Raw genomic sequence first — 18,737 nt, 5'->3', positions numbered from 1 at the left:
TTTATTAGTCATGATAATACGATAATGGTATGGTAATACGGTAGGCTGAAATTTATAGAAATGGAATTTATATGCCCATAATCAAAATATTGAAAGCAGCATAATACCACTAATTCCCAGTGTGAGAGCACATTGTAGATAACACGGCATGTAAATTATCAAAAATAACAATCAAAGATTGGTTTTTGCTTGTGAAAACAATCAAAATACTGTACTACAACAACAATTAACATCATCCAGTGATGCCATCCCAAATATGAAGTGTCTCTGGATCACCTAAAAATAATGGAGCACCATATAGTGGTTAGCATCAGCAATTTATTGGCCAACGTAGGCATGTAATTATCAAACGAAGGCCCCAAGTTCGCAAGACTATTTAGCTGGCCCATGGTAGGGTCTCTTGTTTAAGGAATGCATCTTGTGCACTTACTATGGTGAACAGCAACTTAAAACCAGAGGTGTGCACATCAGCCAAGAGCCCTTATAAATCTTACTGGTACTCCAAGAGCCAATACTCCAAGATGCTCATACTATGTGAGACAGTCTCCATAACCCTCAGCTTCCTCATGGTAACATCTGCTGACAATATCTCCCATACCAGGACACAAGTCATGAGATTGTAAGTCATGTAATACAATAAGAGACTATGCAAGTTGAGGGTATACCACGTAAGACCATGGGTCATAATACAACACTTGGCGAGATCATAGTAAAACTATTTTCAAGACATTTTCTGGGTAGAAATGGGCGCTTCTAATGCATCTAATGAAAGTCAATGCCAAGGAAGTTTGTGAATAATGCCATACTGCTCACAAATGATGGCGAATAAACATGACATAACGACATACTTTGGACATTATCTCGGAAGTCAGAATACCAGGGCTAGCTTATGATTAGTGAAGAGATGGAATTAAAACATATATGAGGTATAATCAACAGAGAGAAAGGATGGTAGGGTATAGGATAATGGAAAGAACCTACCTTTCCAGACTTGGCCTCAGCTTGACAGTGGGCTTGGAGGGCCACAATATTCAACAGCCAGTCTAACATCTTGGGGCTGGCAGTCTGGGGGAAAAGCAAGCAAAAACAAACATTCAACAAAAGTCAAATAAAAAATGGGCAACTCAAGATTAGGGAGTGCTTATCTAGGTGGATGGGGTGAACCCTATCACTACTCTTGTAGGGTTCATGCTAATGCCGAGACATGAAAGGCATGCTAATGCTGAGATGTGGGAGGCATGCTAGTGCTTTCTTTGTAGGCAAGAAGGGGAACGGGGGGGACAAAATGGGAATAATACATAAATTAATGAAGATCCAATATTCAAATGAAAGAAAACTTGTAAAGTTTATGCAGGCTAAGAGTCACAATAATGTGGCTAAAGTATGTTGACCAGACCACACACTAGAAGGTGAAGGGACGACGACGTTTCGGTCCGTCCTGGACCATTCTCAACTCAAGGAAAGGTAGGCTCTTTCCGTTATAGTATGTCCATTCTCGACTTGAGAATGGTCCAGGACGGACCGCAACGTCGTCGTCCCTTCACCTTCTAGTGTGTGGTCTGGTCAACATACTTGTAAAGTTTATCCCTAAATACATTCTTTTTAAGATATACTGTATAGTATATTCAAACAATATAAAAATTTATTACAAGGAATAAGGGTAAAGTTGCTGCCTCTAACCAAATTTATTTGCATTATCAGTAAAATAAAAAAAAAGTGTTGAATATAATAAAATGCCACTTTCTATATGGCACTCTTTTGTCAATCGTCTTTTCTGGCCCCTTGTTCCAAAGCTCTTCACTTCCAGGTCAATTGGGGCTGTCTACCTTTGCCAGCCTGATGTGCATTTCCATACTAATGCCGTAATGCATGATAGTATGAGTATGCGGCTTTAGCTGTATTTTTTTGTTTACATATCTATGACTAGTTAACAGACTCAGGGATTTTGGTGGTCAACTTGATCTTATTTACCCATTATCATTTGGAAGTTCCATGCTTCTTCTGTAATAATTTTGCAATTGGGTGATATGGTTACATGATGAAGCTCCTTGTTTGTGGAGCCATCTTCTGGTTGTTTTTACTATGGATAAGCCCTGTACATTTTCATTGCAATGTCAAATGTATTCTTTTTCAGAGACCCCATAATCCTCCAAGGGTTCTAATACAGAAACAGCCTTGAAATTTGTAAAAATGCCACTTTCTGTGTAGGACCCTCAGGGCTCCCAGTTTCCATTTTCCATGTGGGGTTGAGGCTACACATTTGTGATTAAAATGATTCTACGGCAAACAGGCAATGCCCCATGACTTGGGCTGCCTTCTAACTTTATAACTTTCCGAGAAGTTAGCCTTGGCAAATTAATTATGATGTATATAGTGTTTTAAGACCTCCATGCTTCATTTTTCTCTGAGAACCCCAAAATCCTGGTAATGTGTTAGGTAGGCCTCTGAAAGTCATCAGATACTTGATTGTTGAATGTGTCTTTAATGAATCGGAGCCTGTAGCTCAGCAAAGCCACTAAAGATTTCAATACTGAAATAGTTATACCATACATACAGTACTGTACTGTATTAGATTTACTGCATAATTTATGGTACAAATCTAAGAACAAATTATTTTAAAGAATTATACTGAAATGGGTGTTGTATATGAAATACCCATAGAGATATTAACCAATAACTGACACCCCAAATTTCATAACACAACCAAGTGTCTGGACACCCTTGATGCTGATGTACAGACAGCAGGAATTATCACCCATTTTTATGGGAATTTTGCCCTTATAACTGTGTATATTATACCTCCCTTCAACTCCATACTATTTGGCAATAACTTCCAGATTAATATACCTAGTTCCCAGATATTTGGCTCCATGGGTGTCTAAATTAACATTCAGGAGTGACGACAGGTGCAAGTGACCCCCATTTCTTCATAACCAATGAGCATTACAATCTGATATATATGATAGTAGCAGAGTATCAGTACTCTTCAGTGGTGTTTCTACATTGTTTACCGATATTTTTGCTTCTTCCTATACATCTGGAGGCTACAAACCAAACACCTATGTTTAATGCCTCTCAAGTCACTGACTGGTAATGTCTGATATTAATACAGGGAAGCATGTGTGTGCATGCATCTGTGGTATTTTCAGAATGATTTGGAGATGCATTTACTGTCCTTGATTTTGGCTTTATCCAGGGACTGAAAATTGGGTTGCTTTTTGTATAACTAACTAAACACCATTACTCTCATAATACTGTACATTTGTTCAATGTATCATCTCCAGTTTAATGATAATACATGTGCCTGAAGATAAATGATAAACTTAAACCAAATAAATACCCTTAAATTTGTTAGTAAACAATTACAGTACTATACTTTATTATAATTTTCACCTGAGCAGTGCACTGAATCATGGAAAAATAAGTTTGGAGGAATATTTTAACAAGTATCCACCAAACAATTTTCACGTTTTACTGTCTGGGAATACATGTATGTAGATTTATTTTATTTCTAAAAGTTTATGACATTGTTGTCATTTCATTCTCTGCACTGGTGCAGGTGATATAGATTTCTATCAGCAACAATATGCCAAGATTGGTAGCAGTCCAGCAACTTTACCTTAAATTTTTTTTTACACTGTTCATGACCTCAAGAAAAAAAATAATAGAAATTGAAAACTTCCAACATTTTCAATTATGACTGAAATATTAGATCCTCTACAAAACAAGATCATTACATTGATAAAAATCATAAGAGTATTGAAAGAGCACATGTAAACAGTAATACAGTACAATATAGTACTGTACTATAAAAGGTAATTATCCCAAGCAAGCATGCCATATACAAATACAAAACATCACCAAAATATGCTCAAAGCTTTAAAAAATATGCTATATGTAAAAAAAAAAAAAATAAGAATTATCATTAAACATTCTGGAAACAAAATTTTTAATTAAAACGAGTACACGTACCATGAAACCATTGAAATACACATTAAGGCACATATCATACAGCACCCTCATACATGTACACACTCGTGCTATAGCATTTGTTTTAAAATTATCCAAAACATATATGCGATCTATCCTCCATGCACAATCCCACGTCACTTCTATGACTCTTGAGCATAAGTAACGTGCCTGTGAAGCTGCTTAAAATAGGAGGAGGGCAGCGGTGGGGGTTTACGTTAATCACCATTGACTTTATATTTATTTTCTATTTTTACTCAATTTAGATTTAACTTTTCCTTTCGAGGTTTCTTAGCATTTTTTCTTCTACATCTACTTTAGTATTACTGTACTGATATCTTAGTATCTGATAACAAAATATAACATATGACACTACGTTCTAAATATAGCAAGCACAGCTAATTATCACTATGTCCCAAGAATTTTAATTGTAATCTTTTGACAAATATATTAATGACTATAATCAATTGGTTAGCCAAATATGATACATTTCAATAAACAAAAATCAACACTGAATGTTATAAAATGCCTCTCTTTTTGTTTTGTGGCTCCTACTAGCTACCTGAATAACTGCACCTAACTTAAACCATTCAAGGCTATTAAGGACTCCTAAAGCTGACTGTACACAATTACCCAAGTGAAGTTACAGGAAGAGAGCTACACTCATGGTGTCCCCGTCTTCCCATCACTATCATGTAACGCTTTGAAACTTCAGTGCTGATAGTTTTGGACTCTACCACCTTCTTAATTTGTTCCAAATGTTTACCACTGTTTGCAAAAATGTACTTTCTAATGTTTTTTTTCATCTGCTTTCTTTAGTTAGCTTAAATCTATGACCTCTTGTTTTTGAAGTTCTGGGTTTCAATAATTTTCATCATTAATTTTGTTGATTTCGAGCAACAACTTGTAAGACCAAGCTCTCACAAGTTAAGTCAGCCCCTGGGCCAGGCTTGGGGAGTAGAATAAGAACCAAAACCTCATCCAAGTAAAATCCAGGCAGTGATCATATTACCTCTTGTTTCTTCTATATTCTAGCTGTGGCATATTTAATGCCTCTAACCTCTCCTCGTAGCTCTTGTCTTTAAGTTCCGTAAGCCATTTTGTTACATGTCTGCTCCTTTTCCAGTTTGTTGATGTGCTTCTTGAGAAATGGGCTGCATATAAAGCTGGAATATATAAATATGTATGTTGCATATAAAACTGCAACATACAACTGTTGCATATTCCAGTTTTGGTCCCACTAAGGTCATGAACAATTATTTTAATATTAAACATTCATGTTCAGTATTTAAAAGCAATTCAGAAATTGGAAAGCATAGCATAGGCTCTTCATGCAATCTTCTTTATATGGTCTTTAGGTAAGTTTTATATAATTTATTTATCATTTATTTAGCCTGCCCGAAATGCTGCAAGTACTAGTGGCTTTACAAGATTGTAATTACTATCCTATTTATCCTCACAATCCCAATGTACCTTCTTGTATATATATATATATAAATAAAATAAATAAAATAAAACAATAAATCAATTTATTTATATACAATAAGGTACATTGATTTGAGAACGTACATACAATGGCATTTGAGTGTAACATTCTTGCAAAGCCACTAACACTCACAACATTTCAGGCAGAAACCACCCCAGATCTCTTTTCATTATCAGAATTCATTATCATTAAAGCTTTTTTCACATAATTTGCGGATTGTGTGTGGCCTATTTTCTCCTACGCCACATTCCACAACATGTTGAACTATCTCGGTGTGGCTAGAAACAGGGAGCCTCCATTCGGCCTCTCCACAATGAGGTGTTTATTATGACCAATACCTATCTGAAAACCAGGATAAAAGGGAGTTGGGTGTAAAAGAGTTGCAAAAGCACAATGTCTTAAGACATTTGCACCAGGCCAAATGACTGGAATGTAAAGGTAAGGGGGTCAAGGAGAAAGGTGCACAGTCCCTTGGCGGTGCACAGGTGGAGCTAACGAAAAAACTGCTTTATGACTAGGGGGTTTGTTGGCTCGTTTACTATGCGTTATCATCTTTATATGTTTTGGTTCGTTCACTTTTCTGGAGGTCTTTTCTTGGTTAGGGTGATCAAAGGACGCCTGCTCCTTGCACCTCTTTAGAGGGGGACAAAGTTATGACCTCTGTTCCCCAGCAGATTTATAATGAGAATTATATTTAAACTCATAAGGGCCTGGGAAAGGATAGCCTAATCAAGTTAATACTGTACTCAAAATTATCTTATAATCGACTTTAAATCAATATACATAAAATTAAGATATTTTCATACAATGCACACTATACAGTACAAAGTATATACACCAGTATCTACATAATGTACTGCATATACTGTATAGTGCTTTATTCAAGAGCATTATATATGCATTTCTTAAGTACTGCATTTTTCATCCAACACAGCACCCCCAGGGGGGAATCTATATTCACACAACACACCACTCCAGGAGGGGGTCTATATTCACACAACACACCACCCCAAGGGGGGGGGGCCTGTATTCATACAACACACCACCCCAAGGGGGGGGGGGGGCCTGTATTCATACAACACACCACCCCAAGGGGGGGGGGCCTATATTCATACAACACAGCACCTCAGGGGCCTGTATTCATACAACACACCACCCCAAGGGGGGGGGCCTATATTCATACAACACACCACCCCAAGGGGGGGGGCCTATATTCATACAACACACCACCCCAAGGGGGGGCCTATATTCATACAACACAGCACCTCAGGGACCTATATTCATACAACACAGCACCCTCAGGGACCAATATTCATACAACACAGCACCTCAGGGACCTATATTCATACAACACAGCACCCTCAGGGACCAATATTCATACAACACAGCACCCTCAGGGGACCTATATTCATACAACACAGCACCTCAGGGGCCTATATTCATACAACACAGCACCCTCAGGGACCAATATTCATACAACACAGCACCCTCAGGGGACCTATATTCATACAACACAGCACCTCAGGGACCAATATTCATACAACACAGCACCCTCAGGGGACCTATATTCATACAACACAGCACCTCAGGGACCAATATTCATACAACACAGCACCCTCAGGGGACCTATATTCATACAACACAGCACCTCAGGGACCAATATTCATACAACAGCACCTCAGGGACCAATATTCATACAACACAGCACCTCAGGGACCAATATTCATACAACAGCACCTCAGGGACCAATATTCATACAACAGCACCTCAGGGGCCAATATTCATACAACACAGCACCTCAGTGACCAATATTCACACAACACAGCACCCTCAGGGACCAATATTCATACAACACAGCACCTCAGGGGACCTATATTCATACAACACAGCACCTCAGGGGACCTATATTCACACAACACAGCACCTCAGGGGCCTATATTCATACAACACAGCACCCTCAGGGACCTATATTCACACAACACAGCACCTCAGGGGCCTATATTCATACAACACAGCACCCTCAGGGGACCTATATTCATACAACACAGCACCCTCAGGGACCAATATTCATACAACACAGCACCCCAGGGGCCTATATTCATACAACACAGCACCCCAGGGGCCTATATTCATACAACACAGCACCCTCAGGGACCTATATTCATACAACACAGCACCCCAGGGGCCTATATTCATACAACACAGCACCCTCAGGGACCTATATTCATACAACACAGCACCCTCCGGGACCAATATTCATACAACACAGCACCTCAGGGGCCTATATTCATACAACACAGCACCCTCAGGGACCTATATTCATACAACACAGCACCCTCAGGGACCAATATTCATACAACACAGCACCCTCAGGGACCTATATTCATACAACACAGCACCCTCAGGGACCAATATTCATACAACACAGCACCCTCAGGGACCTATATTCATACAACACAGCACCTCAGGGGCCTATATTCATACAACACAGCACCCTCAGGGACCAATATTCATACAACACAGCACCTCAGGGACCAATATTCATACAACACAGCACCCTCAGGGACCTATATTCATACAACACAGCACCTCAGGGACCTATATTCATACAACACAGCACCCTCAGGGACCAATATTCATACAACACAGCACCTCAGGGACCAATATTCATACAACACAGCACCCTCAGGGACCAATATTCATACAACACAGCACCCTCAGGGACCAATATTCATACAACACAGCACCCTCAGGGACCAATATTCATACAACACAGCACCTCAGGGACCAATATTCATACAACACAGCACCCTCAGGGACCAATATTCATACAACACAGCACCCCAGGGGCCTATATTCATACAACACAGCACCCTCAGGGACCTATATTCATACAACACAGCACCCCAGGGGCCTATATTCATACAACACAGCACCCTCAGGGACCAATATTCATACAACACAGCACCCCAGGGGCCTATATTCATACAACACAGCACCTCAGGGACCTATATTCATACAACACAGCACCTCAGGGACCTATATTCATACAACACAGCACCTCAGGGACCAATATTCATACAACACAGCACCTCAGGGACCAATATTCATACAACACAGCACCTCAGGGACCAATATTCATACAACACAGCACCTCAGGGACCTATATTCATACAACACAGCACCTCAGGGTGCTGTTATTAATTTCCACCTATTGGTAATGTCCATTAATAATAAGTCTATTTTATGCTGTAAAAAGCATAAAACAGACCTATTATTAAAAATTTGTTTTATCATAAACATTTAGCTAAAGTAACATTTGTTGTTCCTAAGATATAAAAATGAGACCCTTCAATATTTCATTTACTCAGAAATATTTATGAATACTGTATTGTCATAATGTTGTATGACAGAGTTCTGTGAAATAGATAGGGTATTGACTAATATGAAGCTAATAAAATCACAACTAACTTTAAGGTTAAAGATAAAATACTTTTGTAACACTGATAAGGCAGTGTTATTTTTTTTTATTAACAGGCTTAGGTATACACAGCAATGTGCTGCTACCCTATTATATATGAAAATAGATATTCTATTTGAAAATAGATAAAAAAAACTAGCTATAGATTCAGCTAATATTCGCATCTCACAGAATGGTTAGTTATACATGGAATTATGGGAGACAATACCAGTCTCAATACAAAAACAAATCAACTATGACAAAATCAGGAGAGAACGTAAAATGTAACCTGATCTATTAGCCCCCACTAGCAAAATCTGGGCACAGCACAAGAATATCTTCCAATATTCCTGAGTGTATGAAGTAATTACAGAGGTCAAAGCACTTCATACCATTAGGTCTGAAGGCACTTACAACAGGGCAATCACAGATACTGTATAGTGTTGGAGAGTATGTTCTTCTGTGGTCTGCTGGGACCAATAAATAATATCAAAACAATGCTAATTACTATTACTCATTAGGAAAGGTTCAATATTTATTGTCTAGATAAAAGTTAGAAAGCTTTTGGTCATCATTACCTAAATAAAAATGACTTTACAACCAATAACCACCAACAAACAAGACCAGTTTACACAAACTAAAGACGCCTGTCATTATTTCCTGCCTAACAATTTAAAGACATTTTTTTCCCCCTTTCACACATTAGTAGTCTAATCATTGAGACATATGACAATGGCTTTCATTGATGAATCATTGATTTACTATAGAGTAATAGAATATTTTCTTGTAATATAATATGGCTTTAAGAAACAATTAACGACCCCCCAAAAAAAAAAATAATTGACCTTTAGCATATCTTCGTCAATAGAGCTGATGTACAATTCTCAATAGAATATACAATTGTCAATAGAATGTACAATTGTCATATTACATGAGTAATATTTAATATTTTTTTTAATTTTTTTTTTGTATAAATCATTAGCGGGTGGAGGCGGGGAGAAGGACTGCAGCAAGCCAAGGTGACAGCAAGGTGAAGCAGCGGTGTGTCTGTGCGCATGAGCAGCACTAAAATCATCTATGACCATTCATGCAGCTGGGAACGGACCCAACACAGACACAAGGACAGTATTTACCGTATCGTTGGCAGAGTTATCCGTGGAAGAATTTGCCATGCTCACCCAGCACCTAGGAGGAACAAAACTATTCCTTTTTGAACACTGTGGCACTTCCTCGGAGAATTCGAGCCGAGATAAACAATCCAATTTCTCTGGAAATGTTGCTGTTGTTCAATAAAATATTAAATAATTGTGAACGTTTGTTTCTGAAATATATTAAAATTTATAGTGATGCTTTAAAAAGTATCAAACATATAAAACGAAAGCCTTTAGCACACTAGAAACGATGCTCTTTTGTTTTTTTACCTTATGATCACTAAGATTTTAAAGTATATGAATTATGCAATACGTATTGTGCTCACAATTATTGATTTATCTTATCAATATAGTATTCTAACAGTTTTGTTAAACGTGTAATGCTTGGAGGACCTTGTGTCGACCAACACCCCTTCTGAGACACAGGTTCAGGTAGAACTAACCGGCGCAGAGAATATTACTGGAACCCAGTGTCGGCTGCCATCCAAAGCTGCTTTCTCATTGGTCAACGGAGTTCCTAAAGTGCCACAGGATATTTTTTGGAGAAATATTTAAGTAGTATACATACTTCTAATTCAAAAGCATCTCTAACTCTGATAATTGCTGATCATTTTATTAATGTAAATATTACAAGTTTGTTGCCATATTATGCCTTTAAGTTATTAAATCTCTGCATTGCCGTAATCATCCTGTCAACACGTGAACAGAATGAATCCGCTGGCTGCAAACTGGCAACTTATCACAGCTGATTCGAGTCACGTGATTCAGTTACACGTGACGCAATACAGTACTGTATTCAGTTGTGCTCGTCATGCATGTAAAGGGGTACGGGGGTACACTTTAATTGCCAAAGTCTCATCTATATTTTGAACGGTAAAATGATCGTTTACGAAAAAGGTCGTCTTGCTTATAACAGAACTTCGCGCAAATGAAAAAATACAAAAAAATATATTATATATATATATTTAAACAGAATCGTGTTGAGAGAAAATAGGTTCAATTAATGTTCATTTACAGCGTTATGATAATAAACATAAAACGGTAAATGAAAAGCCCTAAAGTCTGTAACTGATGGTTACTTGTTCATTACTAATAGCTTAATGGGGCGATCAATCACACCTGACTGGGAGATCAATCACACACCTGACTGGGAGATCAATCACACACCTGACTGGAAGATCAATCACACACCTGACTGGGAGATCAATCACACACCTGACTGGGAGATCAATCACACACCTGACTGGGAGATCAATCACACACCTGACTGGGAGATCAATCACACCTGACTGGGAGATCAATCACACCTTATTCCTGTGATATTCCTGTGCGGGCCCTAAGCCTCTGGCTGACCCACTAAGTGTTGTTTGTTTCTGATTTACTTATGCGAAGTATGAGTTGTTCAACTCACTATAACAGCGTACGACTCACCATAACAGCGTACGACTCACCATAACAGCGTACGACTCACCATAACAGCGTACGACTCACCATAACAGCGTACGACTCACCACAACAGCGGACGACTCACCACAACAGCGTACGACTCACCAACAAGCGTACGACTCACTATAACAGCGTACGACTCACCACAACAGCGTACGACTCATTATAACAGGGTACAACTTACCACACCTGGTTGATGTCTCAACCAGTGAGACATCATCCCCCGCGAACCTTCTTCATACGAGGTCATGAAGTGAGTGACCTGCCTCCCAAGCACCAGGTTGGTCACCAGGTGATCTCCAGGTGGTCACTCGGTGTTCCACTCGGTGTTCCACTCGGTGAACAAACTAGGTGTGGGGTCTTCTTCATGGTGACCCGCACGTGAATGTCGAGCCATTCTACCCGTCGTACGACATACGAGGAAATCAGGGCCGAACTACGGATTATATCGGCTGTCTTAGCAGCGGTCTTTTCGGCTGCAGCCTTTTCGGCTGCGGCCTTTTCGGCTGCGGCCTTTTCGGCTGCGGCCTTTTCGACTGCGGCCTTTTCGGCTGCGGCCTTTTCAGCAGCAACTGCGGCCTTTTCAGCAGCAACTGCGGCCTTTTCGGCAGCGGCAACGGCCTTTTCAGCTGCAGCCTTTTCGGCAGCAGCCTTTTCGGCAGCAGCTGCAGCCTTTTCGGCAGCAGCTGCAGCCTTTTCAGCAACAGCTTTTTCAGCAGCAGCCGTGGCCTTTTCTGCTGCGGCCTTTTCTACTGCGGCCTTTTCGGCTGCGAACTTTTCAGCAGCGGCCTTTTCAGCAGCAGCTATGGCCTTATCAGCTGCGGCCTTTTCGGCAGCGGCATTTTCAGCAGCGGCCTTTTCAGCAGCAGCTGCAGCCTTTTCCACAGCGGACTTTTCCGCTGCTGTCTTTTCGACAAAGGCCTTTTCTGCAGCGGCTTTTTCGGCTGCGGCCTTTTCGGCAGCGGCCTTTCCGGCAGCGGCTTTTTCAGCAGCAGCTGCTGCCTTTTTGGCAGCAGCCTTTTCGGTTGCGGCCTTTTCGTTTACGGCCTTTTCAGCTGCAGCCTTTTCGGCAGTGGCCTCTTCGGCAGCGGCCTTTTCGGCAGCAGCTTTTTCAGCAGCATCTGCGGCCTTTTTGGCAGTGGTCCTTTCGGCTGTGACCTTTTCGGCTGCGGCCTTTTCGGCAGCAGCTGTGGCCTTTTCGGCTGCTGCTTTTTCAGCTGCAGCTTTTTCAGAAGCGGCCTTTACGATTGCGGCTTTTTCGGCTGCAGCTTTTTCGGCTGCGGCCAATCCCGTTGCGACTTTTTCGGCTGCGTCCTTTTCGGCTGCGGCCTTTTCGGCAGCGGCTTTTTCGGTTGCTGCTTTTTCGGCAGAGGCCTTTTCGGCAGCAGCCTTTTCGGCTGCGATCTTTTCAGCAGCGGCCTTTTCCGCAGAAGCTGCGTTCTTTTCAGCTGCGGCCTTTTCTGCAGCTTCCTTTTCCGCAACGGCCATTTCGGCAACGGCCTTTTCGGCAACGGCCTTTTCGGCTGCGGCCTTTTCAGCTGCGGCCTTTTCGGCTGCGGCATTTTCAGCAGCAGCTGCGGCCTTTTGGGCAGCGGCCTTTTCAGCTGAGGCCTTTTCACTTACGGCCTTTTCGGCTGCGGCTTTTTCGGCAGCGGCCTTTTCGGCAGCGGCCTTTTCGGCTACGGCCTTTTCAGCAGCAGCTGCGGCCTTTTCAGCTGCGGCCTTTTCGGCTACGGCCTTTTCCGCTGCGGCCTTTTCGGCAGCGGCCTTTTCGACAGCAACTACGGCCTTTTCGGCTGCGGCTTTTTCGGCAGTGGCCTTTTCGGTTGCGGCCTTTTCGGCTGCGGCTTTTTCGGCAACAGCCTTTTCAGCTGCGGCCTTTTCAGCAGCAGCCTTTTCAGCTGAGGCCTTTTCGGCAGCGGCCTTTTCTGCTGCAGCCTTTTCGGCAGCCGCCTTTTCGGCAACCGACTTTTCAGCTGCGGCCTTTTCAGCAGCGACCTTTTCTGCAGAAGCTGCAGCCTTTTCAGCTGCAACCTTTTCGGCAGCGACCTTTTCGGCAGCTACTATTTCAGTAGCGGCCTTTTCGGCTGCGGCCTTTTCGGCTGCGGCTTCTTCGGCAGCGGTCTTTTCGGCTGCGGCCTTTTCAGCAGCAGCTACAGCCTTTTCAGCTGCGACCTTTTCGGCAGCGGCTTTTTCAGCTGCGGCCTTTTTGGCAGCGGTCGTTTCCTCTGTTGCTTTTTCGGCAGCGGCCTTTTCGGCAGCGGCCTTTTCAGCAGCAGCTCTGGCCTTTTCAACTGCGTCTCTTTCGGCAGTGGCCTTATCGGTTGCGACCTTTTCGGCAGCGGCCTTTTCGGCAGCGGCCTTTTCAGCAGCAGCTGCGGCCTTTTCAGCTGTGGCCTTTTCGGCAGCGGCCTTTTCAGCAGCGGCTTTCTCAACAGCAGCTGCGGCCTTTTCAGCAGCGGCCTTTTCGGTAGCGGCCTTTTCGGCTGTGAGCTTTTCGGCAGCGGCCTTTTCGGCAGCGGCCTTTTCGACAGCTGCCCTTTCAGCAGCAGCTGCGGCCTTTTCGGCTGTGGCTTTTTCGACAGCGGCCTTTTCAACTACGGCCTTTTCGGCTGCGGCCTTTTCGGCTGAAGCCTTTTCGGCTGCAGCCTTTTCGGCAGCGGCCTTTTCAGCAGCAGCTACGGCCTTTTCGATTGCGACCTTTTCGGCAGCGGCCTTTTCAGCAGCAGCTGCGGCCTTTTTAGCACCCGCCATTTCAACCCGCACGTGTATGTCTAGACATTCTATACGTCGTACGACATACGAGGAAATCGTATCCGAAGTACGGACTATGGCTGTCTTATCAGCGGCCTTTTCGGCAGCAGCTATGGCTTTTTCAGCAGCAACAGCGGCCTTTTCAGCTCCGGCCTTTCTGGCAGCGGCTTCGGCCATTTCAGCTACGACGTTTTCGGCTGCGGCCTTTTTGGCTACGGCGTTTTCAGCTGCGGCCTCTTCGATAGCAGCTGTAACCTTTTCAGCTGCGGCCTTTTCGATAGCGGCCTTTTCAGCAGCGGCTTCGGCCTTTTCAGCTGCTGCCTTTGCGACAGCGGCCTTTTCGGCAGCGACCTTTTCCGCAGCGGTCTTTTCAGCAGCGGCCTTTTCAGCAGCAGTTGCGGCTTTTTCAGCAGCGGTCTTTTCAGCTGCGGCTTTTTCGGCTGCGGCCTTTTCGACTACAGTTTTTTCGGCTGCGACCTTTTCAGCAGCGGCCTTTTCAGCAGCAGCTTTGGCCTTTACAGCTGCGGCCTTTTCGGCAACGGCTTTTTCGATAGCGGCCTTTTCAGCAGCAGCTGCGGCCTTTTCCGCTGCAGACTTGTTTGCTGCGGTTTTTTCGGCAACCGCCTTTTCGGCAGCGGCCTTTTCGGCAGCGGCCTTTTCGGCTGCGGCTTTTTCGGCTGCAGCCTTTTCAGCAGCAGCTGCGGCCTTTATGGCAGCGGCCTTTTCGGCTGCGGCCTTTTCGCTTACGGCCTTTTCGGCTGTAGCCTTTTCGGCAGCGGCCTTTCCGGCAGCGGCCTTTTCAGCAGCGGCCTTTTCAGCAGCATCTGTGGCCTTTTCGACAGCAGCCTTTTCGGTTGCAGCCTTTTCAGCAACGGCCTTTTCGGCATTGGCCTTTTTGATTGCGGCTTTTTCGGCAGCATCTACGGCCTTTTCGACTGCAGCTTTTTCGGCAGCGGCCTTTTCTCTTGCGGCGTTGTCGGCAGCGGCCTTTTCTCTTGCGGCGTTGTCGGCAGCGGCCTTTTCGAGTGCGGCGTTTTCAGCAGCGGTTTTTTCGTCGGCAGCCTTTTCGTCGGCGGCCTTTTCGGCTGCGGTCTTTTCAGCAGCAGCCCTTACAGCAGAAGATGCGGCCTTTTCAGCTGCAGCCAATGTGGCAGCGGCCTTTTCTGCAGCGGCATTTTCTGCAACGACCATTTCAGCAACGACCTTCTCAGTGGCGGTCTTTTCGGCTGCGGCCTTTTCGGCAGCGGCATTTTCGACTGCGGCCTTTTCAGCAGCAGCTGCGGCCTTTTTGTCAGCGGCATTTTCGATTGCTGCCTTTTCGGCTAAGTCCTTTTCAGCTGCAGCTTTTTCGGCAGAGGCCTTTTCTGCAGCTGCTTTTTCGGCAGCGGCCTTTTCAGCAGCAGCGGTGGCCCTTTCGGTAGCGGCCTTTTCGGCTGCAGTCTTTTCGGCAGCGGCCTTTTCGGCTGCGGCCTTTTCGGCAGCAGCTACAGCTTTTTCGACCGAGGCTTTTTCGACAGCGGCCTTTTCGGCTGCTGCCTTTTCGATAACGTACATGTCGGCAGCGTTTTTTTCGGCAGCGGCCTTTTTGGCTGCAGATTTTTCGGCAGCGGCCATTTCGGCTGCGGCCATTTCGGCTGCGGCCTTTTCGGCAACCACCTGTTCAGCTGCGGCTTTTTCAGCAGCGGCCTTTTCAGCAGAAGCTGTGGCCATTTCAGCTGCGGCCTTATATGCAGAGGCCTTTTCGGCAGCGGCCTTTTCGGCAGCTGCCATTTCGGTAACGGCCTTCTCGGCTGCGGCCTTTTCGGCTGCGGCCTTTTCGGCAGCGGCCTTTTCGGCTGCGGCCATTTCAGCGGCAGCTAAGGCTTTTTCAGCTGCGTCCTTTTCGGCAGAGGTCTTATCGGCTGCGGCCTTTTCCGCAGCAGCCGTTTGGGCTGCGGCCATTTCGGCAGCGGCCTTTTCGGCTACGGCCATTTCAGCAGCAGCTAAGGCCTTTTCAGCTGCGTCCTTTTCGGCAGCGGTCTTATCGGCTACGGCCTTTTCGGCTGCGGCTTTTTCGGCAGTGGCCATTTGAGCAGCTGCTGCGGCCTTTTCAGCAATGGCTTTTCCGGCAGCGGCCTTTTCAGAAGCGGCCTTTTCAGCAGCAATTGCGGCCTTTTCGACAGCGGCCTTTTCGTCGGCGGTCTTTTCGGCTATGACCTTTTCGGCAGTGGCCTTTTCGGCAGCGGCCTTTTCGACAGCGGCCTTTTCAGCAGCCGCTGCAGCCTTTTCACCAGCAGTCATTTCAGAAAGGGGCGAGACTACTTTACCCCTGAGAGAGGGGGAAGCCTTGATGACGTAGGTGACCGCGTCAGGGAGACACTGGAGGTAGAAGCCGCGGGAGAGGACGAGGCAGGTCACGTGACCCAGGTCAACCTGGAGCTCCCCTGTGGCCACGGCCCCGACCTGGACCCCCGTGGCCAGCACCCTCATGGCCGGCTGGGCCACCCCCTCCATGGCCCCTTCCTCCCTCCCTGCCCACGCCCACGCCGCCTGTTCCCTCTCAACCCACTCACTAAACACCTCACCTTCGGCGGGGGAATTTTCCCGCCAATTTGGGCAGACCATGACGACGTGCGTGACGTTGTCGGGGAGAGACTGGAGGTAGTAGCCCTGGGGCACGACCAGGCACGTCACGTGACCCAGGGTGACGTGCAGCTGCCCGAAGGCCGCGGCCTCCTGCTGCACCAATCCTTCAGTAAGCACCTTCAGAAGGGGCTGAGCCAGGGAGCCCCAGGCCTGCCACGGCCTCTCCATGTGGCGGAGCTCCATGTCGTGCACGGCAGGGGTCTGGGCCACCAGGACCCCGGCCTCCACCAGGGCATAGTACACTCGCAGGGTGATGCCGGTTATCTTCAGGGGCCCTGCGCCCTTCAGCAGCTGCGTCAGTAGGTTCTCCACGGCCATCTGGGCCTCCTGTAGCTCTTCCTCTGTGAAGGTCGTCCTCAGGATGGACAACATTGCCTCTCTGTTGTCGCTGGTGCGTCCTGTCTCCTGCTCCTCCTCGTGACTTAGAGAACTGTGGCGGCTGGTGCTATTCATAGTTACCCTCAGTTAATAACAAAGAATGTATTTATGATTTGTGATAAATCTAATGAATGTTGAACCGAAGGTAGTCAAAAGAAAAGTCAGATGGTGAGTGGCAGGTGTTTCGTGACGCCACACCTGCTGATGCAGGTATTCGAGGGCCACATGTATAGTTGATATGGGGCCACGACGGCACAAGTGAAGGTACCATTATGCTGCCATTTTGCTAGAATTTACCTACTTAAAATTATCTATTAGATTATGGACCTGCCGGAAACGCTATACGTGCTAGTGGCTTTACAAGAATGTAAAAACATCAATGCTATGGACTCTCATAAACCCAATGTACCTTCTTGTAAATAGATAAATGAATAATTTATGTCCAGATGCCCCTTTGTAGGATAACAGAGCCGTGTGGCTACATACACCTGTCGCCGTAAAGCTACTGTGCCTTGCAGCAGGTAAATACACTGTTAAGCGCATGTTTGGTGAGCCATTGGAGCCACCGAGGCGAGCGGAGGCTCGCCTCACAGACAACCAGAAAAGGAAGACGATCGAACCCAGACAATATGGCGCTGGCCGTCCCGCGAACTTGTGATGTTCCAACACAGTCGCAGCTGAACGGCAGACTCGCGCGGGTCCCTCCTAGACTCTAGCCCAATCGGGAACAAATAACATGTTGCAGAGACCTTTGCGGAAAAAGGTCTCCTGTTCCGCGGAGCAAATGCAAACCTCCATCAAATACAACCCTGCCCCAAAGGCCACAACAGGAGGCCATCAAGACCCGCCATCTTCCGGCGCCTAAGCCACCAAGCCAGAGTTGGACACAGTTTTCCAGCTCGAAGATCCAACCGGACAACGGAATCTATAACCTTTAATATGACCCGCAGGAACAAGAGCGCCGTGCGTTGTACTGTTCTTGCCTGTGGAAAAGGAATATCTGACGGCGGTATACAAGCAGAGCATTGGTTTCCAGACTTCTGTTAGAGTTAAGTGCATAAAACTCCTAGCTAAAACTCAACTAGGAGTCTTAGATACTCCTAGCAGTACTGTACTGCTAGGGTACTAGCAGGTGAGGGATTGGGGGTCCCTCGGTGAGGAATTGTGGGTCCCAGGGTGAGGGTTTGTGGGTCCCGGAGGTAAGAGACTGTTGGTCCCGGGGTGAGGGATTCTGGGTTCCGGAGGTGAGGGATTGTGGATTCCAGGGGTTAGGAACTGTGGGTTCTGGGGGTTAGGGATGGTGGGTTCCGAGGTGAGAGATTGTGGATCCTGGGTTGAGGAATTGTGGGTCCCGGAGATGAAAGGTTAGCAGTAAATAGGCTCCCAGGAGTTACTCAGCTTATGTTTTGTTTTGAGTAAAGAGGTTGGAGAGGTGCAGGTGAAGGGAAAATTTTGGAAATAGGAAATA

At 45.3% G+C, this 18,737-nt stretch overlaps 2 protein-coding genes across 5 annotated transcripts in view; both read right to left on the bottom strand.

Annotated features, from left to right (window-relative positions):
* The window catches only part of LOC138357113 (calcium-binding mitochondrial carrier protein Aralar1-like), a 319,526-nt gene extending 309,017 nt beyond the window's left edge, over positions 1-10,509 (bottom strand). Inside the window, exons 1-3 of one of the 4 annotated variants that reach the window (XM_069313734.1) lie at positions 10,460-10,509; positions 10,049-10,236; positions 982-1,065 (exon numbers count right to left, since the gene is read on the bottom strand). In XM_069313734.1, the coding sequence (XP_069169835.1) occupies positions 982-1,065; positions 10,049-10,087 (123 nt within the window). In that variant the 5' untranslated portion in view covers positions 10,088-10,236; positions 10,460-10,509. Of the gene's footprint in view, positions 1-981; positions 1,066-10,048; positions 10,237-10,336 lie in introns of all 4 variants that reach the window. The other 3 variants (XM_069313733.1, XM_069313735.1, XM_069313736.1) reach the window with 3 other exon arrangements.
* A 496-nt stretch (positions 10,510-11,005) lies between these two features.
* On the bottom strand, positions 11,006-17,362 carry LOC123771576 (axoneme-associated protein mst101(2)-like). The gene has a single exon (XM_045764170.2). The coding sequence runs from the start codon at positions 17,342-17,344 to the stop codon at positions 11,798-11,800; it is 5,547 nt and encodes a 1,848-aa protein (XP_045620126.2). The 5' UTR covers positions 17,345-17,362; the 3' UTR covers positions 11,006-11,797.
* Positions 17,363-18,737: the final 1,375 nt, after the last annotated feature.

This window comes from Procambarus clarkii, chromosome 76, assembly GCF_040958095.1.
Source record: "Procambarus clarkii isolate CNS0578487 chromosome 76, FALCON_Pclarkii_2.0, whole genome shotgun sequence".
NCBI lineage: Eukaryota > Metazoa > Arthropoda > Malacostraca > Decapoda > Cambaridae > Procambarus > Procambarus clarkii.
The sequence above is the reverse complement of the archived record's forward strand: the minus strand, read 5'-3'. Positions and strand labels throughout refer to the sequence as shown.

Bases quoted from the DNA above. Each gene is read 5' to 3' on its own strand.
- LOC123771576 (XM_045764170.2), bottom strand. From the start codon at position 17,344: ATGAATAGCACCAGCCGCCACAGTTCTCTAAGTCACGAGGAGGAGCAG.